The 23,006-nt window shown below is 41.1% G+C and overlaps 1 protein-coding gene across 2 annotated transcripts; it reads right to left on the bottom strand.

The window, feature by feature from the left end:
• Positions 1-3,237: 3,237 nt before the first annotated feature.
• LOC307045383 (uncharacterized protein) lies at positions 3,238-5,834 on the bottom strand. Of its 2 annotated transcripts, none has more exons than XM_079691024.1 (4): positions 5,776-5,834; positions 4,597-4,734; positions 4,357-4,449; positions 3,238-4,071 (listed from the first exon to the last, which is right to left on the bottom strand). In XM_079691024.1, exons 1-4 carry the CDS (start codon positions 5,794-5,796, stop codon positions 3,856-3,858), a joined length of 468 nt encoding a protein of 155 aa, XP_079547150.1. In that variant the 5' UTR covers positions 5,797-5,834; the 3' UTR covers positions 3,238-3,855. The 2 variants fall into 2 exon arrangements, with proteins under 2 accessions (XP_079547150.1, XP_079547149.1); XM_079691023.1 differs by lacking the exon at positions 5,776-5,834 and adding an exon at positions 5,060-5,454.
• Between the last annotated feature and the right edge of the window lie 17,172 nt (positions 5,835-23,006).

Genomic DNA, 23,006 nt, shown 5'->3' with positions numbered 1-23,006 from the left:
GCGCACGTTTGGCCCCCGGCCCTTCTGTACGCGTTCCCACCCCTGGCTCTAATACCTCCAACTCTGGCCAGAGTGAGAGAACAACGCCACACACTGATCCTGATAGCTCCACACTGGCCTGCAATGTACTGGCTGGCGGAGATATATCAGCTGCTGTGCGGACAGCCGTGGCAGCTCCCGCTACACAGGGACATACTATCTCAGGCGGGGGGGATGATTTTTCACCCACACCCAGAGCACCTGGCGCTATGGGCCTGGCCCGTGAGTGGTATAACCTGAGTACAGTGGGGCTCCCTCAGGAAGTGATAAACACTATTCAGAGTGCAAGGGCTTCCTCCACCAGGTCTCTCTATGACTGTAAGTGGAGGGTGTTTGAGGAGTGGTGTCTTCAAAAGAAACACATCTCTTTTCAATGCCCTGTCGGTGTGATTCTATCATTTCTACAGGATCTGATTGATAAACACAGAGCTTTCTCCACGATCAAAGTGTACCTGGCTGCTATTGCCGCATGCCATGTGGGCTTTGGGGGAAAGACGGCTAGCCAACATCCCTTGGTCTGCCGTTTTATGAAAGGGGCTCGTCGGCTCCTCCCCGTTTCCAGGTCATTGGTGCCCCTGTGGGACTTGACAGTGGTTTTAGATGGGCTCGCTCGAGCTCCATTTGAACCCCTGGAAGACGCTGACATGAAGCACCTGTCACTGAAGACAGTGTTGTTACTGGCTCTGGCATCTGCCAAACGAGTCAGTGATATTCACGCGCTCTCTGTGCATCCTTCGTGTACTCAGTTTGCCCCGGGGCAAACGAGAGTATTGCTGAAGCCCAACCCGGCCTTTGTGCCTAAGGTGGTTGGCTCATGCACTCCCATTGACCTTGAGGCATTTCCTTCACCGCTAGGTTCCTCTGGGGAACAGCGGCCGAATTTGCTTTGCCCGGTTCGTGCTTTGCGCACTTATATGGACAGGTGGAAAGAGTTTCGGTGCAATGACCAACTCTTTGTATCTTGGGCTAACCCTCATAAGGGCAAGCCCGTTACCAGGCAACGGCTCTCCCACTGGATTGTGGAGACGATTGCTCTGGCTTATACGAGTCAGGGTTTGCAGGCACCAACGGGCCTGCGCGCTCATTCTACTCGTGGATTGGCTACATCCTGGGCTTTGTTCAAGGGTGTTTCCATTCAAGACATTTGTGCAGCAGCGAGCTGGTCCTCGCCGCTCACTTTTGTCCGCTTTTACAGGCTAGATGTTTCTGCTCCAAGTGTGGCCCGCGCAGTGCTGGGCCCCGTATTGGGACAGGGTTCTACCTGTTAAGTTCTGTTTTTGTGTTGGTGATTTTCGAGATAAGCATGTCTGGCAATGCGGGAGTCTCAATATCCCATAGTGAGACATCGAACGGAGTGTTATGAATGAGAACTATAGGTTACTTACGTAACCCCAGTTCTCAGAGTAACATGAAGTGAGATGTCTCACCTGACGGCCCTTCTTGCTGAGGCGAAGCGAGAAGAGGTGCTTATTTTGAATGACGCCTGCGTCGTGGCGCAAGCTACTTATAGGGTTGGTGGATTCCCTGACGTTGGCGTCAAGATCACCAGCCAATCAGGATTGGCGTAATGAGATTGATGCTTCTGGTGCATATGCGTTGAGGCGCATCCCATAGTGAGACATCTCACTTCATGTTACTCTGAGAACTGGGGTTACGTAAGTAACCTATAGTTTTTATTTCGTATTGCACTACAAGCGCACTACTTAGAACTTGATTGTTGAGGCTACAATAAAGATGCCTGTCAAAATGTCTAAACATATCTTTTGTGTTTTATTGTTCCACCACATTTCATAATGATAATTGCTACAATGATGGGGAGTTGTCTTTTCTCTTACTGTGCCACAGAACAACAACAAAATTGTATTTTTAAAGTAAAGTAAAGTAACTTGTTACTAGTTACTTTTAATAATAAAGTAACCAGTTACTTTTTTGAGAGCAGTAACTATATAACTTGCCCAACACTGGTGAGCAGGCTCGGATTGGCCATCGGGAGATTCTGGACTTTTCTTGGTGGGCTCCTGCCTTCGGTGGGCGTTTTTTCGCACCAATTTACGGCCCCTAAGTTGGTGCGAAACTACGGACGAACATACGGGGAGGCCCGTAAATTGGTGCGAAAAAACGGGCAAACATACGGGAGTATTTTCGCGCGGTTTTTCATATGATAATGAGCCCCACCTTCTGTTTTGCATAGCCAGTACATTTAAAGTGTGTGCAACCAATCAGTGAAGAGTTAAGCCAGACTAAAGCAATCTGTTGATGAAAAGTTCCTGTAACATAACTGTTCATTGTGAGATTTATATAGATAGATAGATAGATAGAAAGAATAAAGAATAATCACAATAATTAAATCTAAATTAAACATTTACTGTAAATAATATAAAGTATAAACATATCTACAGTAACAACTTCATTATTGTTAATCATACTTTCTGTTATGTAGTTTGTTAATGTTCCCGTGCTTTCAGTTTCCATCCAGTAATATAATCACAATGCTATTTTGAAGGTGTGTTCAAAACAATCTATGTAATGCAACTTGCTGTACGTACTGCTATTGGGGAATCTGATGTATGTTGTAATGTAATGGAGCCACTTCATCCAAAACAGTACTCCGGTTAGAGAGATGACACCTGATGGGAAATAGTCTCAATTGGTACACACTGTGAATATGAGTGGGAAAAATGTGTAATAAATGCTTTTTAGACAAGAAATATAAAGTTAACTCAACTAAAGTTGCTGAGTATTATTGTATTGTCAATACTATTACTGCATAACTAATATCTCACATCTGAAGGTTTAAAGAAAAGGCACCTTAAAATAAAGATTCGTCTTTCAATACATTAGCTGATTGATTTTGTCTTTTCAATTGTTTATCTAAAATCAAGTAGCTATAACTGGTACTTATCGTTTGAAGATACAGTCTGGTTATAATGCTGTTTGAAGGAGGCACAGAGATAAGAGCACTAACTAGCTAACGTATAATGAAGTGACTACAAATAAATGTATCACAAACTTTATAAAAACTTTTATTTCAGTGCACAAATACACAGAATATATTCAGGTCAATGTAGAAAAATAAGAAATACTTTAGTCCCCTCGGTCTTCCTCTCTTTGACGTTTCCTCATATCAGTAGAGGAAAAGTGTGTGTGTACAAGATAGATATTAATTTTACTCCACAATTTCTTACCGTATTCTTAAATAAGTCTGCAATGTAACGGAAAGGTACACTAATAAAAGTAAAACGTTATATCAACAAAAAAAAATTAGAGTAGAGAAATATTTTACATTGACTCAATGAAAGTCAATTTCTTCAGATCAATCTGTATATTTTAACTCAATTTATTTGAATGAAAAACAAGTTGTTCACACAACCAGCTTTGGCCTCTGAGGCAGCCATTACCTGATCTTAGACATGTTAATAAGTACCACAGTTAAAATGCAGTAATATGTGCTGCTTCCAAACATCAAACTCTTAGAAAAAAGACTTGTCCTTATTATCCACAGCACACTTTTTTAAAGCAACACTGAAAACTTACGCCTGTGAGACATGTAATCTCTGAAAATGATTAGACATGCTTCGACAGTGAAAATCGGTCATACTGTAAGTGCAACTTCTGAACACAACACTTTTTTGCAAATGTTTTATAATGCATAATTATTATAAAACCTTGGTTTTATAAACCTTATCATGTAACAATGGTAACTGTGAGTGAGTGCAACAAAGTGTCTACTCTGGGATGAACAGCTGGGTTCTCAGTTTATTCACTTTTGGGCTCATCTTTTTCCCCTCAAGCTCCATCAGGACTTTTTGCACAACTTCAAAAGTGGATTGCAGTTATTTCGGATATCTTAAGTTCAGTGCGTATATGAGCCCGAAGAGCATGGCAAAAGCTGTCGCAAACCGAGGGCAAGCCGCTGAGGACCTCTGTTCCTTCGATGAGAACCTTGACGTCTTTGGGTCGATGAAACTGATCCTCTTTCTCAATGACAAAGATTGCCATTGTTGCCTGCTCCAGTTCTCCAGCCTCAGCTTCCTGCAGATCATGCAAACAAAAGGGAAATGGATGAGGACCACAGAGTGTAGTTCAACAGGCCTGAGGCGCAAAAGTTTCCCCAAGTTTGCAGCTACCTTTTAAAAATACAAGATTATAGTGGATAGATGAAAGAAGGAAAGTTTTCAGTTTAGTCGGCCCAAGAGGAAAGCTCAGGAGGTCATCAAAAATGACTAGCTTTCTAACCAAGCAGTTATTTGCATGTAGTACAAATATGTTATTTTTCTTTTATGAACAAACATCTTGTGAGTGAGTGGGAGGTCTTACCTGGAATTCTTTGATGAGATGGTCAACAGGTTCACCCAGGTAGATCATTAGAGATTTGAGGATGCATTCTCTTCTGATGGTGATGTCCACAGTCTGAGTAAGAACAGTTATATATATATATATATATATATATATATATATATATATATATATATATTATAAATCAAATGCAAAAAAAAGGACGATTCAGCCACTGATCCCACAGATAAAAAAACTCATTCATGGATATCTCATCCAAACCTGCAGGATCCCGGTGGTCTTCTGTTTCACAACTCCTTCCATGCTCCTGATGACCTGCAGCAGTTTGGTGGAGTGTTTGTCCAACTGCGCCAAGAACTTTGTCTCCAATGGAATTGTTGTTATGAACTCAGCATTTACCTTGAAAATATAAGCAGCATAGAAAACAAAAAACACTGATAATTTATAATACAAATATTAGTTATAAAGAGCCAATGGTTTGATTAAAAGTACTCCAAGTCAGCTTGTATGAATGTAACATTTAAATGAATTAATCCACATATTTATTGAAAACCACCACCAAATAAAGACACTAAGAGTAATAGATGTAAAACTTATATTGTGATATATATTAAAAATAAAACATCAACATATTTGCCTTGGCTGTCTATAGTTGTTAGTTAGTTGGGCCCTCATTTCTTCTCCACTACAGGCTTACAATCAAGGGTTTCATCAAAATAATGACCTCTTCCATGTGAAAAAGTGCAGGCCACCGCTCCAAGAGGCCTTCAATGCTTGGCCTCTGATGCACTATTTCTTGTCTTCGGTATCCAAACGCCTTCGCCATCTTTTCTTTTATTGATTGCCGGTTGTTTCTTTTCTGTTGTTCTGCCAAAAGGGAAATTGTCTCTTGCTCCATGCTTTCTGGAGTCTCACCAATCGGCAAGGACGGAAAATGGTCGGCCTCAGCTCGCCCGGCCCTCTTTAAATTCTTCGCAGGGTAGGACTCTTCCTGAGACTTGGTCTTCAACGAGTTCACAGCAAGCTCTGCAGATGATTTGAGCTTGGTGTCAGTCTAGATTGGTTCTTTGTGTACTCTGCATTTCCTCTCTGTAATTGACATTCTGTGTCATATGAGAAGACCGGGATTGGAAACACTTTAGGCCACTGCTGTTTTCTTAATGATTCCGAGGAAGAGCCGCTAAGTTGTACTGTGTTATCTGTATTCACAGATCCAGAGGAGGAGTCTTTACTGTACAGTCCACTTGTAGGGGTACTATTTAATGGTATCTCAACTGGGTACAAGATCACAGTTGTAGAATCGGGGTCTAATTCGACAACTTTGATCACTGTTAAATCTTTAATCGCATGTGTAGATGTAAGATTAACAAATGTGTTCCCAAAATCAGTGTCTTTGTACTGTAGCCTTATGTAACCTTCTAATCCACATGAATTCTTGACCTCCTCAATGAGCTCTTCCATTGAGTTGGGAATCCCATTTTGAAGCTCTAGTCTGACGCTGTTGTAAGTTGGTCGAACGAATGCCTCCTCATCCGGAAGCTGACCGAGCAGACCCGAGCAGCAGTCGAGAGGAGCCGAGCGCATCCGCGAAGCACACAAAATGGCGACGTCAGAGTTCCCGTTAGCCGCAAATCTAAATCTCTCCGGTCAAAATAATTTCCCTTTAGCGCAATACCGCTTCAGTTGCGCCACTTATGTGACAGACAAGAAGAGTATGTGACAGACAAGAATAGTCAATTCTAATGTCTAACACTTAATGTGGAGAAAGAGATGTCCTGTATGGGTTGATTGTGCGTTGATCTGTTGGTAATGCCTCGGGGTTCCGGTGGGCATGTACACAAATGCATAATGCTGCGTTATATTTTGTGGCCTCACCCAGTTGCATAGCGACATATTATTGTTTTGGGCATGTACACAAATGCATAATGCTGCGTTATATTTTGTGGCCTCACCCAGTTGCATAGCGACATATTATTGTTTAGGTGTCTTTTAATAAGCAGGTGGTCATATCATTAGCTAGAACTAGCTGGATCTGATCAATATGGACATAAACGCGAGTGAAGTCTAATCTGACGGGAGAGAGAGATCAGCTGCTGCTGACGAGACGACACGCAGCTCTGCATGATCACGTGCAGTGGTTAGCGGAACAAAACACACACTTCAGGTTAGAATATCACACATAGCTATTTTAATTACCTCTCAAACTACCTAAACTAGTTATAGATATGTTTGTTTTACTGTCGGGTCACTCATTACTGGATCCACGAGCTGCATGATACTGGCATAATAGATTGCCCGATCGGGCAACCAGCAGGTGAGGCTTCATTGCCCGAGCTAAATACTAGATGGCCCCGGGCCATCGGGCAGTCCTTAATGTCGAGCCTTGATATACACTGAACAAAAATATAAACGCAACACTTTTGTTTTTGCTCCAATTTTTCATGAGATGAACTCAAAGATCTAAAAAAAATTCTATATACACAAAATAACAATTTCTCTCAAACATAGTTCACAAATCTGAAAAAATCTGTGATAGTGAGCACTTCTCCTTTGCCGAGATAATCCATCCCACCTCACAGGTGTGGCATATCAAGATGCTGATTAGACAGCATGATTATTGCACAGGTGTGCCTTAGGCTGGCCACAATAAAAGGCCACTCTGAAACGTGCAGTTTTTCTTTATTGGGGGGGTCTGGGGGGGTCCGAAAACCAGTCAGTATCTGGTGTGAGGGGTAGGGTTAGGGTTAGGGGTAGGGGTAGGGTTCCCCCATACTTCCCTTCTGTGAGCCGTCCCTGCTATTGTTTGTCAAGTGTCAATGTGAAGATTTTTACACGGGTTATAGAAATTGACAAGCTTTATGCTTCCTTCTTTCATTGGGCTGCACTTTTCTACTATGACACATGCCTTGTCTTCAGGGGATGGAACTGGGGGCTGAAAAGAAGAACCGGTTCCGAACCAAAAAAGCACCAGCACGGAGCTAGAACAGGAACCGCGTTGGTGTGAAAGGGGCACTGTGTTCTTTGTTCCGTTTTAGAAAGGAAGTGTGAATACACAGATTCTGATTGTGAAGAAAACGGATATAATTTCTAAGTGAATCAGAGCTGGTCAGATAATAAGCCTGTTGAACAGGAGAAAAGAATGAAGCAGAGGGAAAGTTGCTGCCGTTTGTGTGGTTGTCCTAGCCAGAATTTATTAAAAACATTAATAAATTAATAAGTGTGATTGTCATTCATGGGGGTGTTGATGGGTATAGCTGCCTGGTCGTCTTCCTCCGGGCCTCAGACAACAACAGGAGCACTACCGTGATGGTGAGCTTCATGGACGCGGTGGCCAAGTATGGTGTGCCCTCGAGGGTCAGAACCGACCATGGGGGCGAAAACAACGCTGTCTGCCTAATGATGAACATTTTCAGAGGCTCTCACAGAGGCAGTGCTCTCCGTGGAAGAAGCACTCACAACCAGAGAATAGAACGGCTCTGGGGTGACCTGTGGCGAGGTGTGAGCAATGTCTATTATGACCTCTTCAACAAGTGAAGGCATAATAGACGTAGACAATGAAATGCACATGTGGGCCCTGCATTATGTCTATCTCCCACGCATAAACCATGACCTACAGTGTTTTTTGGACCAGTGGAACAATCATGGGTTGAGGACCGAAAGGCACCAGAGTCACATACAACTTTTTGTCCAAGGTTGCCTGGAACGGCAGGGCCAGACCACTTCTGCCATGCAGAGCCTCTTTGGTGGAGGACAAGGAGATGCTCAGGAGGAGCCAGAAAGAGAGGGTGGAGCTGATGCAGGGGATATTGCATTGGACTGGCCAGAGAGGGTCACCGTACCTCGAAACCAGCACCTGCTAAGCGATGAGGACATGGAGCAACTCACCGCACAGTTTGATCCTCTTGCTGGTCGTAGAGGAGATCTTGGACTGGACGTCATCCAAAATATACTGTCATTCATGGCAACATTGAATGTTGTCTGATTTTGTCACGGACATGACACATATTTCACAGCGGCTCCCCTGCAGGCTGTTCTTTGCCCTTTGAACTCACACTAATTGCCTTTTTTTAAAACTACTAATTTGCACATTTTTCTAGTGTGCAGTGTATATATGTGTGTACCTATGTTTTTATGTTGTAGTATTCGAGTGAATTTTCCTTAAATAAATTACTTAGTTTAAACAATGGTCTCTCTCATTGATGTTGTGACAGTTACTAGCCCGCTTGTGGCCTGCACTTTGCTACGGTGACTGGGCTTTATATAGTCATCCATTGGGATGTGTTTTCGACAAATAACAGTCCAGAACTCATGGGGAAATTCAATAATAGCCACTAAATGTTTTTTTAAAGAAAACATAATGTGTTGACATTGATATTACAAAACATATCCCTGAGTTTAACATTGTTCATTCGTGCCACGGTACATAAGCACATACTGTAGGAAAGCTACAAAAAAAAGCTATAGATAAATGCACTATGCATTGCTGCCTGAGAACATGCACAGCTTGAAATGCTGTTAATATCTGCATGAAGTTTCAAAAATGCTCTTGTTTCTTTTACTAATTACAATGCTTTTCAACATGTATCTATCCATTTTCATTCAGTCTTCATACGCGATGCTGTTTCTTGGTGAGCTTGACAGTAATTCTTGATTCCAATGAGGTGAAGAGGCTAAAATTAAGTTTATATTGTAATCTCTAGATGTTCTCAGACATCTAGGATATGTTCTTGTGAGTAACTGGGCATAATGTAATAAAATATTCCGACTGACTAACTGTGATACCACTTTTACCTACTGATAATCTAAAACCTATCAACAGATAATGTAAAATTCTCGTGAAAATGAATAATTGGGAATTGATCACGTTTTCAGGTTTGTTTATTTATTTTTAAACTGATAAAGTTATACATTTGGTGTTCTAAGACCTGGGATGTATGTCATACATGTGTGCCATGACATTCAGCTAAACTGAAAATATCTCCATCACAGCAACACACTGTGTTGTGTGTCCACTTGCACTTCATCTCCTCGTCACCCTGTTAGTATATAAGTCCTGGTTTTCTGTCCTGTTCTTGTCGGTTCCTTGTTTGTCTATGTCATGAAGTTCTGTTTTTTCCCGTGTTGATTGTTGTTACTTGAGTTCCTGTTCTGCCTGTTAAATATACATTTTTGTTAAGTTTTCTGCTGTCTCCGCATTTGGGTCCAACCACTCCTTGCTTCACATGACAATGATTGATTTGTACTATATATCGAATTGTTATTTTTGCCATTATTGTATTGTAATTAGTGCTTTTGCAGGGGGCATGTTGCGCAGGTGAAAGCCCGGTGATGCTGACGAACATAGAACTTAACCTCGCTGTGTGGGAGATGCAGTAATAATTTGTTGTGCCGGTCGCCTCGATGGCGGGACTCCCTTCTTGTTTATGCTGGAAGTGATTGATGCGGCGTTGATAAAGCCTCAGATTTATAGTAGCTCGGTGGTTAAAGCGTTATCCAGCTCTGTGTTGCTGTGCTAATGTGCTAATAAGAAGCCTTGTAGTGTAATTTGCTGTTGCTGATAAGACCATTACTACGTTCGGGGTGATAATACGTGACTGTGAAAGCTTAACAACGAATAGAAATGTCCCCCCTAATACAGTATATAAATGTATTTATTTTTCTTCTCATGATTTCTCATGCCTGACCGGTGGTGTTTTCTTCAGGCTTTGACACATCGTATTGGACTACTACCTAAGGTACGTGAAGCTACACTACTGTGAGTGATATAGAGAGTACTTTAATGTTGCTGTGTGTTCTGAAAGTAATTTCAACGTAAACGCAAAGTGCAGGAGGTGATTATAGGACAAAATCCACTGTTTTGTTTTCTGTGGAGTTATTCAATTTAGAGTTCAGCCAAAGCTAATATACAAATTATTTTTTACCTACAAAGATAGGCTACTCCCAGTAAAGTGTGGGATGATCTTGATCTATGGGGACTCCCAGAGTTTTGTGAAATCCTCCAAATGGTGATACTGCAGGACAAGTTGATCTTCATTGTGAAAAAGCTCAGTGGATGGTACATTGAACATTATAGAGTTTATGATCTCAAAACGTCACCAGGCAAGGAAGTGGAACTTCTTGAGCCACAAGATGATTACCCAATGGCAGACTTCAAAATCCGAGGGATGCGTCTTGTCACATTGAAAAGATATGTCCATGTTTAAAGGGTGAGGAAGTGAAAAGTGATATTTCATTTGGTGGAAAAAGAAATAATTCATAACTATTGTGTTCTCAAAACAGATTTATTTCATACCAGTGTTTGTTTGTTTTTTCAAAGGTTTTATTTATCATTTCACCAACAAATAATTACACTAGGTAAATATCAGAAAATAATTTGTGAGAACACTCAAACAGTGTGTGGGCTTTTTTTTGAGTGGTCAGAGTTTTAATGCTTCACCTGCAGAACAACAATATATTTGTTTTTTTATGACTTCCTATACATATTTGTTATTGGTGCAAGACTAACTATCAACCCTTTGGAGATTTCAAATGATAACATTCAACTTTTTTGCACATACAAGTTGTCAACTGCAGATTTCATTTATTTAAAAGGAACCTAACATTGAGGGTAAGGGTGGGCATTATGTAGTTTTTTAAATATGTGCTGATGGAGTCCAGTCAGCAAATGCCGCCAGTGGAAAAGGGATTAACACGAAGTTGTAGTCCTTTTACTGAAAACTGATAACACATCTATAAGATGATACATTAACAGTGTGAATAATAAGGAATTATGTTTAATATGCCTTTCTTAAAACGTATTGTGCTTGTGTTGTCTTCTCAGACTGCCATGGCTGATTCGACGCCTGCAAGACTGAAAGTGATTTTTGGGGAGAACAACATTGAAAAACTGTCACTTCCAAATGGCATACCGGAATCATTGGATGACCTTCTCAGCAAGTTAAATACTTTCTTTGGGTTAAAGGGCGACGTCAGACTGCAGTACATGGACCAAGACTTTGGCAACGACTTCTTCAATCTGAATTCCACCACTCAACTTCAGGATTTGGGAACAATCAGTGATCCACCAGCAAACAAATACACCTTTGAACATTGCCACTGATACCACATCCTCGTCTTCACTTGAGTGTGATGGCAATGTTTTGTTGGCATCAGATGACACAATAATCCTCTCATTCCCCGAATCTGTGTCCTCTCGAGCCAAACAGTGGCCAGCGGACTTTCCGATTCCTCAATTTTCATATGACACGGAGCTGCTGCTAGTAAAAGGAAATGCTCTGTGTGGTGGGGTGTGGGGGGGGGGACGACGACGACGACGACGACGACGACGACGACTAAACGACTACGGTAACGGGTCCCAAGGTGGGTAGACCGGCATACGCAACGCTCTGGGGGTCTAACGGCTCCGTGTGTGCCCTATATGATCATTTTCTGATAACGATGAAATAGCCCGCCTCCCTCTCCCCACGTCTCCTGCTGCTGCTGGGCTGTCAGAAGAGGGGGAGGAAAAGAGAGGCAGTCACCGTTTATTAAATATTCTTATATTATTTTACAGAGAACAGAGTCGTTATCAATTTGTTTTAAAGCTCAATAAATAACAAAGAAGACCTCTGACCGGCACTTTTCTAATTTTGTACGGAAGATTTAAACTTTAACGGACATGTTGACCGGCGGAACTTTTTTTTTACGGAAACTGCCGCACGGTCCCCTCGTTCCTTGGAAGAGGCGGAGAGGTGGGTGTTTTTCATCTGCTGTTGGCTGAGAGATACAGCAGGAGAACACGCCGTCCACCGCGGAGAATAAACAGAAGGGCAACCATGGCAACAATGCTCCGGGGTCTTCTTTGCTGCTTTTGGTGTATTTCGGGCGGCAGCAGCGCCACTTACAGGCCTGACATATGTACTACATCGTTTCCAGCATTTCCAGCGGTCTAGTGTGAACGGACACGTTAATGAATCGAATGCGTGTGAATGGAAGCCTTTTTTGCGCTTGCGTATGCGTTTTACCGTATGCATCCTTGTGGGGTCGGGGTCTAAGCCAAACTATATCCGGTCACAGAGATCTGCTATTTTAAAGTAAAATCAACACATATAGACCCTAAATATAGTCTATATTAAGAACGAGAAAAGTCTTAACATATATATCCTTTTTTGGAAACATATGACAAATGTGTGAGGGTGATGACGTCAGAGCATCGTCCTATGTGCCAGGGCTTAGCCCCGGACAGCCCCAGCCCAATTTAACCCCTGGGTATTTGTGAGGGAGCTCCTATATGGCATTACCCCGCTGTAGCTCACCAAAGTTTAACATATTTCATAGTTCAAAGTTTTGTCAATTGTTTTGTTATTGGTCAAATACTGGTTTCTAATGGTTTCTGAGGAGTTTTACTGGAATGAACGAGCACAGAGTCTACAGAAGCAACAAAGCAGCATACTGCATTAAACCTGACCTTCACAGAGAGGTTGAAGTTCATGTGGAAAGGAGGCTTCAGTAGTCTGTCTGCACTCTGTTTAGTTTTGCTATCTTACAATCAATATAGTAAAGTGTGTTGCCAATGTAACTGGTTAGAACTCAAAGTTGCGATGAGGTCTTAAAATGTATGGAAAGGGTCTTTAAAAAAGTTCTTAAAAGGTATTCAATTTGACTTCAGGATTCCTGCATATACCCTGGTGAAAGTAGAGGGATGGAAATATTTTACTCTAAATTATAATTTACACATTTTCATTTTAGACATGAACAACACATTTATATAGGCCTATAGTGTAATTCATATATTTCACTACTTTGGTGAACCAAATCTGAAAAACCCAAAAAAATGGATGACATGAGTACATCTGTGTTTGACAACAGTTTTGAAGTTTTCCAAAAATCGGATTTCTTAGCTTAGTATCTCATAAGGTGAGTGACTTTGCATTTCTAGCAAGACCAGAGACTGGACTGAACATTTTGACATGTAACACCATGCCATGTTATAAGAAGTACATTTAAAAGTTGATTTAAGGAGACATTTAAAAATTGAGAAAATACCCTTCGCTTCACACTCCAGAGGGTTAAGGAAAAGGGTAAGGCAATTGTATTTTTTATATATATATATATTTTATATTGTTTGATTTATTGATTATATTCAAAGGAAAATTAATACTTGGTCCCTTTGGAACTTTTCATCTACATCATAGTACATCTGTGTTTTCACAAGAGTTTTTAAGTTTTCCAAAAATCTGATTTCTAAGCTAAGTATCTTATAAGACAGTGCTCTAAGGTGAGGAGTGACTTTGCATTTCTAGCAAGACCAGAGACTGAACATTTTGATATGCAACACCATGTTATAAGAAGTACATTTAAAAGGTGATTTAAGGAGACATAAATACCCTTCACTTCAGTAAGATAAGGTAAGGTAAGGCGATTTTATTTTAAAAGACAATGAAGGCAGGATATATTGATTGATATATTTATTATATTGAAAGGCAAATTAATACATAGTCCCATGCATCTGGAATAACGTACAATTTACAGCCTCACAATTTCAGGAACTTTTCATCTACAGATTGCTTTGGTCTGGCTTTACTCTTCACTGATTGGTTACAGAAACTTTGAACTCATTGGCTATGGAAATCAGAAGGAGGGGCTCATTATCATATGAAAAACCGCGCGAAAATACGCCCGTATGTTCGCACCAACTTACGGGCCTCCCCGTATGTTTGTCCGTAGTTTCGCACCAACTTACGGGCCTCCCCGTAAGTTGGTGAAACTACGGACGAACATACGGGCGTATTATGGTACCTTTGGCTTTCGATAGGCCGCTGGCTCTGGCATAGGTGGGCCGTGGACTTTCACTTTGCTGTGAAAGTCCATCGCCGTTGCGAGGACCCAGGTTCGATTCCGGCCTGAGGTCCAAAAAATGTATTTAAAAAAAATAAAATAATAATCTCCCGTTCATCGCGTCCATTCGCGACCCACCTATCACATCTCTGTGCCCCACACTTTGAGAAACGCTGGGCTAAACTATCAACTTCATTATGTCTGATTGTCTGACTGCTCATGTTGCATGCCGCGTTGGACTTTGCTGAATCAATGTCACCCTCTCTAACACTTACTTTAGTGGTTATAATGTTATCATAGCTGATAGCAGAAGCAGCACGAATATTTATCTAGATTTATCCTTTAAACATGGCTGTTGTGGTGCAATGGCCAGCGTATTGTAAACAGCAGCTCAATGTCTTTGTTTTCGCCGATGCCACAATCCAATAAATCAGCTCGGAAACCATATGATGGCAAGAGATAATGAAAATAAAGAAAAACCGTAAACAACGCGCCTCCTCCCCTCTACGCCTGAAGCTTCAATTTCTCATGTTTTTCTCTCTCAGGCTTTATTTGTGTGGTAGCTGAGTGAAAGCCGCCACAGTGGTAGAAGGGCCCAGAATAGCCGAGGGTGGGGAAGGCCAGCGGCCTTGCATGTGGGCTGCTGAGCTGTGTGCTCTGTAGTGTGTCTCAACCATCCGCTGGCCTATGGAATGAAGGCTGCTTCCTCATGCATGCCAGTGGTCAAAGCCCGGCCTACACAACCTCAACTATTTCTGTCCCGTTCCCTTACACTTCTTTCATTTTCTTTCCCTCCTCTCTCGTTTTCCCATACAGCTGGCTTTCAGTGTTCAACATTATTTGGAAATGCAGATGGTCAACACAGAACATTGAGTTGGAGATGGAACATATCTGCCATAATTTCTACTGTATCAGTCTGCACCATTAATGTAAATGTATATCTTATGCTACTTCTCGAGTAAGCACTGCCCTTGTTCCCTTTACAAAAATCCAATGGAATATTCACATTGGATTTGCATTAAAGGTTAGAAGGTATAATGCATAATTTACATTGGAAATACTAATGTATTTCTAGTATGTATTTCACATTATGTCTGTTTTGAACCACCTATCTTATTTTATAATATGTAACAGGAACATATGTATCTGTTTCTTCCCTTGTCGTAAACTGTTCTGTTGGAAGGAAAAATATAAAATGACACATGCAGTGAGTTAAATGCATCATGCTATTTCTAGATATAGAAGAAATCTAAGCAGTGTGTGTGAAAAAGGATAAACACACCCAGTGGGGTTGTTAATCGCAGCACCAGTCTTCAGAGTGAAATGCAACGATAACAGGGACATTCCTGGGGTGTTACTGTTACTGATCGCACAATTATGTCGAGCTGATTGAGTCTATTTGAATGACTAATGAATGATTAGCTACCAGTGTAATCTGAGAGAAATGTGACTCATTCCTTTTGTTTGGTTTCTGAATGTGTCGGGAAACTGCACCGCTGGGAAATATAAATTCGAAACAATGTAATGACGGGCTGTCGGGGAATTCTTCAGCCAGGCAGAGTGGTATTGTTTACTGAGGTTAACATTTTCTCCTCCTTTCTTTTCTGACTTAAATGTGGAGTACTCAGCAGCACAAAGGACCAAAAGAGTGAAATATTGCCTGTTTGTCCAGATGAATTCCAGGCACCTGGTGAAGCACAAACACACACACGCTCACTGTACAAGAATGCGTCCACTGAACACAAGCGCTGTTATATCTCCCACTCGAATACTCTCGCTCCCTCTTTCTTTCCCTAACTCACACTTACTGTACTTTAGTGGCCTGGAAGCATGCCAGCCAAGCCCACTGTATTTCTCTACTGTGCACATATTACATGTGGAGGCCCACTCTTTGTGGTTTACGGTACTGTGCTAAATTGCCCTCACTGTCAAAACCAACACATTTATATTCCCTTTTTTAAGGTTTTTTGCACACATACATGTTTAGCAAGTAAGACGTTAGGAATAGTTGAACATTGTGCATGAGTTAAAAGCAAAAAAACAACAAAGGTCAAATTAAAAGCAGAAAATGATTCCCAAAACCTTCCACTTGCTTTTCCAAGCAGTATTATCAAACTGTCAAAAAGAAAACAAGATCCCTTTCCATTTTCTGACTAGCTTGAAACAAATAAAATGTGCAATGGAGTTAATAAGAAACTTGATTGTCATAATTTTTTTAGGAACTAAAAGATCAATCTACTTGTTCATATATCATTAGCAGCATTGCAACGCTAGCACTGCTGTCCAAAGAAGGAAATTGCAAGTATATTGGTGCTACTGTATGATAAAGGTAGTTTTAATAAGTAGTATTTATGTTTCACTGAGCTAGCTTAGCCAAGCTTTTGCCTGCTTGTCAACAGAGCTCTTTTGACGGGTACATATTCCACAATTATTGTTCTGATGGCTGAATGTAGCTTATGTATCTGTTGTGTTAGGTTACAAAGCAATTTTGTTGGGTTTCCTGCTCTCTCTGGTAAGCAGTGTATATATCAAAAGAGTTTATTGTGTAATGGAGATTGTTGCCCAGTTGCAGACCAAAATTGCATAGTTAAATAATTGAGTGGTGCAAGGATGACATATTTTTGTAGCCCGACCTGGAAGTTAACAGCAAGAGTTCCCTCTACAAATACTGTATATTGCAGAAAAATAAACAATATGTTTATGGTACTTTGATACTCAACAACCACTGTTTTTAATTCACATAACTTCTTCAGATATTCACCAGTGGGGTATGAATAAGGATAGATTCCACTTATCAACACCACTTGTTTCATTGTTGCCCCGAACCTGTTTTTCAGGTCTCAGGCTCGAAAATGACATTCCCAGAACAAATGACCATATCTTCCCTTCTAAAAAGGGTTAAATTAATAATATTTTTTCTCAAAGCAAGGTAATACCTGTGAGTTGGATGTAGAAGAGTCAGAATCAATATAGATGTTTTTATTTTAAAGTAAATTCAGATTGAACACAGTAAAAAAATGTAAATTATTGTGTCCGTCCAAAAAGAAAATATTACTTATAGTGAAAACCCAGTGGCGAACCATCAGGGCCTTCAAGGTATTCAGAGAATACCCTGGAACACTCAGATAAAACAAACAAAAAATTGATTTAATTATATAAATAAAATGTAATAAAATGTATATAAAATGAATAAATGAGAATCGTATCTGTGTTGTTGATCTGTAATATTACAGTGTTACGTTGATTTGTTTGTCCCTCTCGGACCATGCACTACGCATTTCAGTGGTTTTGTGTTAGAAAAGAAAGCAACCAATCAGATCTTTTTCTGGGTCTCTGGGTAGAATATCCTTCAACCAAGGTATTCTACATCCTTGATAGAATGCCCTGGCCGTTGCACTGAATGAGAGCATACGTTTGGACTGACAGTTTGATCAACTAATCATATATTGATTTGTAGCCAATCGGCATATTCTTTCAGAGTTTCCCTCGGTTCCAGGGTACTCTAGATAGGCTCGGTAGTTAACTGGCTCGAGACAGAGGATCTAGATCAGGGGTGTCCAAACTTTTTTCACTGAGGGCCACATACAGAAAAATATGCGAAAGGTTGGGCCACTCACTAAAGTTAAGGTATATCGCCTCACCTCTAGTGTATTAACAGTAATAAAAATCAATCAATCAAATGTAGGTAAATCATTCTTGATAATTTATTATACTTAAAGAAAAAACTTTATACATCACATCTTTCTATGTATGGGTATTCATTTATCTATTTTCAAATAAAATCAATCAAATGTAGGTAAATTATTCTTGATAATTTATTATACTTAAAGAAAAAACTTTATACATCACATCTTTCTATGTATGGGTTTTAATTTTTTTTACAAAAAGGGTTGGCAGCTCATTCTCAAAACTGCAGCCTCAGATTGCTTCTTTGTCAGGATGGGGACCCCCTTCACAGCCCTGTATAAAGAGGGAAAAATAAAAGGACAAGGGAAAGGGTGGGCTTTATTTAACCTAGTTATGCAAATAATTTATTGCGGTTGTTAACAAATCAGCTAACGTTTTTTAGAAAAAGGTTATCAACTTTAATTGACTGAATTTATTAAGTAATTGGGCTTTTGAACACATGAATACTGTGCAATATATTTTAACTCACCTACAATGGGAACAGCGTTGCACTTAATGGGAGCAGTGATGCTGCGCTCTGGACTGAAGGATGGCTGGCAGGTCAGGAGTAAGTTTGGTGGTTGAGATGCGAAGGACATCACCGAGATGGCTGTCGGTCATTTTGGTTCTCAATCTGCTTTTGTTCAGAGTTAACAGAGAAAATGTTTGCTCGCATATGTATGTTGTGCCAAACAGACTCGTCATTCTTTTTGCGTGGCGTCGCATCAGAGGAAACTTGGCCTTTTCCAAGCTCTGGTAGAAGTCGGGTAGGGAGAGGAGCTGATGTTGATTCTTCAGAGAATCATCACACTGCATTTCGATGAGTTCTAATTGCAGACTCTCTTCCACTTCTTCTGCATCCATCAGGAAGGGAGTTGAGAACAGCTTGATTTCTTTCTCAATGACAGAAAAATCTTGGAAGCGCTGATTGAATTCTGTCATAAGAGTTGTGATCACAGACACATATTTCCCTTTTTTAGCAGAGAGGTCGGCCTTTGGATGAGCATATTTGATTTCGGACAGCGTAGGGAAGTGCGCAAGGTTGAAGTTGCGTAGTTGTGTCTCAAAAAGACGAAGCTTCGCACAGAATGCTTTCATGTGTGCATAAAGTTGTGGTACAAGCTGGTCTTTGCCTTGTAGGCTCTTGTTCAGTGAGTTAAGATGACCAGTAAGATCAACTAGAAAGGCCAGGTCTGCCAACCATAGAGGATCACTCAGTTCATGAAGAGGTCGGTCCTTCTCTTTCAAAAACTGGTCAATTTCTGATCTCAGGGAATAAAACCGCTTAAGCACGGAGCCGCGACTAAGCCAGCGCACATCACAATGATAGAGTACGTCCCCGTATTCAGCATCGACATCAGATAGGAAAGCTTGAAATTCTCTGTGGTAGAGCCCTCGTGCTCGAATTATGTTGACAGTTTTCACAACTGTGGTCATCACATCGCCAAGCTGGACTGTCTTGGCACAGAGAGCTTCTTGGTGGATGATAGGCCTACAGTGCAATTTTACAGCCTCGCCTCCACTCTCTCGCACCTTGGCGCACACCATAGATGCCATTCCTTTGCGCTCGCCTGTCATAGCGGGAGCCCCGTCCGTTGCAACTCCACACAGCTTGTCCCATTTAAGTTGCATCTTGTTAATTGCACCTGACACGGCTTCAAAAATGTCCTTACCCGTTGTTGTGCCCTTTAGACTCCGAAGATCAAGCAGCTCCTCCGTAATGCAAAAGTTATCGTCAACTCCCCGCAAAAAAATTAACAGTTGTGCGGTGTCTGTGGCATCTGTGCTTTCATCACATGCAATCGAGTAAAAATCAAAAGCACAAGCTTTATGTGACACTTGATTTTGTATGTTAGCTGACAAGTCTTCGATTCGCCGCACAATTGTGTTTCTGGACATGCTCACGTTGTTGAATTCCTGCATCTTTTCCGGGCACATTATTCCAGCGACTTTAATGAGGCACTGTTTAACGAAGTCACCGTCTGAGAAAGCTTTCCCGTGGCGCGCTATGAGTTGAGCTACCTCATAGCTAGCTATTGTAGCATTTTCTTGTGTTTTGTTAGCACGGTAAAAGTACTGTTGTTGAGCCTGCAGGTTAGCTATCATTTGCTTGACTTTCTCCTCTCGCTCAGCAGCAGTGTAGGACGTGAAGGTCGGATGCTTGGTTTCGTAGTGTCGTCGTACATTGTACTCTTTCATCACTGCAACCGTTTCATTGCAAATCAAACAGACACATTTCCCCCTGACTTCTTTGAAGAAATATTCATTTTCCCACTGTGTTTGACATTTTCTGCATTCACTTGCTATCTTGCGTTTCTTTGGTTCTGCCATTTTGTCGTCACGGATTTTTTTATTTGAAACTTTTTTTTGTGGAGAAGCTGCATTAGGACTGCAGCTAGTGAGTAGCTCCACCTACTGGTCAAACTAAGAACTACAATAAAGTCAAGTGCAAGTTTCATGTGTGGGCCACATTCTATTCTATTTTTATAATTTGCTGCGGGCCAATAACAAATGGATCCCGGGCCGCAGTTGGCCCGCGGGCCGTACTTTGGACACCCCTGATCTAGATGAATGCAACAAAGCAATTCATGCCGTTTTATTGTTTTTAACAAGGGGGGGGGGGGTCCAGTTGTGATAGACACGGTTCGCCACTGAACCACCCTTGAATGATGGGATAGTAGACTAAAAGCTTTAGGAATCCAAACTACAACATATAATAAGTACCCTGTATCAATATTGATGCAAAACAAGTGAAATTTGACCTTTTTAGAGAGATTTAGCAAAAGAAAACCACTTCTGGGGTCATTTGGGTGGATTTGACCTATCTCTGGCCCCCCTTGCTCGATTTTGCTGATTGACATCTCTTTCTAACCGTCAGAGCCAATGGAATCAAGGGGAACTCCCACATACTCCTTATTTGGTAATGTGTGTGTGGGAGACTGACGCATAGCCAAAACCGGAAGCGGCGATAACTCTTAGCCATTAGCGGCTAACTTTTACTCTTGGATTTTTACATAAAAATTGAATTATGGATTATAAATAAATTGTTCCAAATCCACAGAAACATTAACAACCTATGGATTAACCGATTCAGCCGCGTTTTTTCTCGTTTTAATGCCATTGAACAAGTCTTTTGATCAGATTGACAGCTACGGTGAGACGATCTCCCGTAAAAGCTCCGTAAACGTGTTGTGATGTCTGTGTTTGCTTCCCCTGTCAAGAGTTCGGATCACTCAGTGATATACCTAATTCATCTGTGGAACCTCACCTTTAATCGGATGTATGTGCAGCTACGATAAGCAATACGGGTATCTTTTATCTTGAGTTCTGTGCCAAAGTGCGTTAGCATTTTTCGCTCAGGGGTCATTTAGATGCTTCTTATGAGACTTGTGTTTTGTTTTGGTAAAAATGGTTGGTATCGTCAGTTAGCTGAGATTATTCCCGTTAATCTGGTATAACACATTCATAGGTTATTAACACTAGAACCGCCAACGGGGTCAATTTGACCCAGAGCTGTTTTTTATTGTATGTAACTTTTTTTCAATAACATATTAAAGTCTCCCAGTCCTTGACTTTTCCTGACAGTGTGTTATGTAGCACCCTATGTTGTTAAAAATTGTCAATATGAAGTCAGATTGAAGAAATCGCCCAAAAAATGGCCATTTATACCTATTTTTGCCAAACGGGTCATATTGACTCCACCCCTTTTCGCGCTATTGATTTTGCGTGTAAACAAATATGACGTGTTGGTATAGCAACGCCTTTTGTCTACTGCAGTTCCTTATAGATTGAGAGATAGATTGATAGCGACAGTCTGTTGTGAAGGAGTGCGCTCCCGCTCACGGGAGACTGCTCGCGCTGCGCTCCTCAGCAAACAGCTGTTTGCTTTTCACCCAACAACGACAACTGCCTCACGAAACCCTATGTTGTACCGTTAATAAACGAAACAATTTAACAAAATTGCTTGTCAAAATACAAATACCACAGGACAATTTTTCTTTTTAAAGCAATACTTTTACTTTGAAAATCAATGCATTCTAATGCTGGGGCAATTTGACCCCGGTGGCAGTTTTTAGGTATACAAAATCTCTGGCGGTTCTAGTGTTAAGATGCCCTGAGACACAGTGTCGTGAAAAAAAAGCCCCCGCCGAGGGGGGCTTTGGGGCTTAACAGGTTAAGGCGGACTTGTGTTTGTGTAATGACATTTAGTTGTCTGTCTCATTTAGTGGCCTATTAGCATCAGCTGTTTATAACACAGGAGTTTAGGAAATTCTCCATTGGGGTTATTTACTGACATATTTTATGTCGAATAACTAATCAGGAAAATATCTCTAGACTTTGTTAATCACAGACCTTATTCCGGGAAATCTAACACTTCTGTCTGTATCAGTGTCTGAAGGCTCTGATTGACGGCCAGCCTTGGCTCCGGAAAGGACAAGATAAGCAGGCCCAGATGGGGCCGGTATGATGTGTCTGCCCGCATGATTTAGACCTGAGCCCGGGACAGTGCAGGGGGACCAGCGCAGAGCTTCTGACCCCACCCCATGTCAAATACATACCACATGGGAGAGGTGTATCAGCATTTGATCTGCCCCGTTGGGGAATAAGAACATCCAGACGCTGAGTTGTGTTTGCCTGTCCTCAGCCTCTGTGGGACCCAGTGTGAGGTTGGGATTTTTACTGTGATGGACAAAATATATGGCAGCTCATTATGCGGCAGAGGAAACCCAATGTGTTGATCTTGGACTTCAGTCTTATCATTTTACAATTCTTTCTATGTATGACCCTGCTGACTGGTCGCACTAAGGAGGTTGCGTTACATTGTGCTGCAGAAAAATAGAGCAAGTGGAAAAATGGAGCAGCACAGAAGATGAATGATGGGCCAGTATAGTAGCAGATGTTATCATGTAAGAATAAGCATTTCTGTCTGACCCGGATGAATGGAAGGTTAGTCTAATAATAACCATTCACTATTATGCAATCAATTATAATGGATAATAAGTCAGTGACAATATTGATCGTGAGATAGAAGATTTGATCCATTACAGCTCCCATTGAAACATATTGGAGGGTATTAGCACAAAACAAAAGCTTTAAATAAAAACATAATAAAATAAGAGCGCATTTCACAAACTGCATCTCTCAAACTTTACTCCAGACTTATTAATGCACTCAGTAAACTACAGAGA

The sequence above is a fragment of the Notothenia rossii genome (genome assembly GCF_949606895.1).
Source record: "Notothenia rossii genome assembly, chromosome: 6".
In the NCBI taxonomy this organism is placed as follows: domain Eukaryota; kingdom Metazoa; phylum Chordata; class Actinopteri; order Perciformes; family Nototheniidae; genus Notothenia; species Notothenia rossii.
The sequence above is the reverse complement of the archived record's forward strand: the minus strand, read 5'-3'. Positions and strand labels throughout refer to the sequence as shown.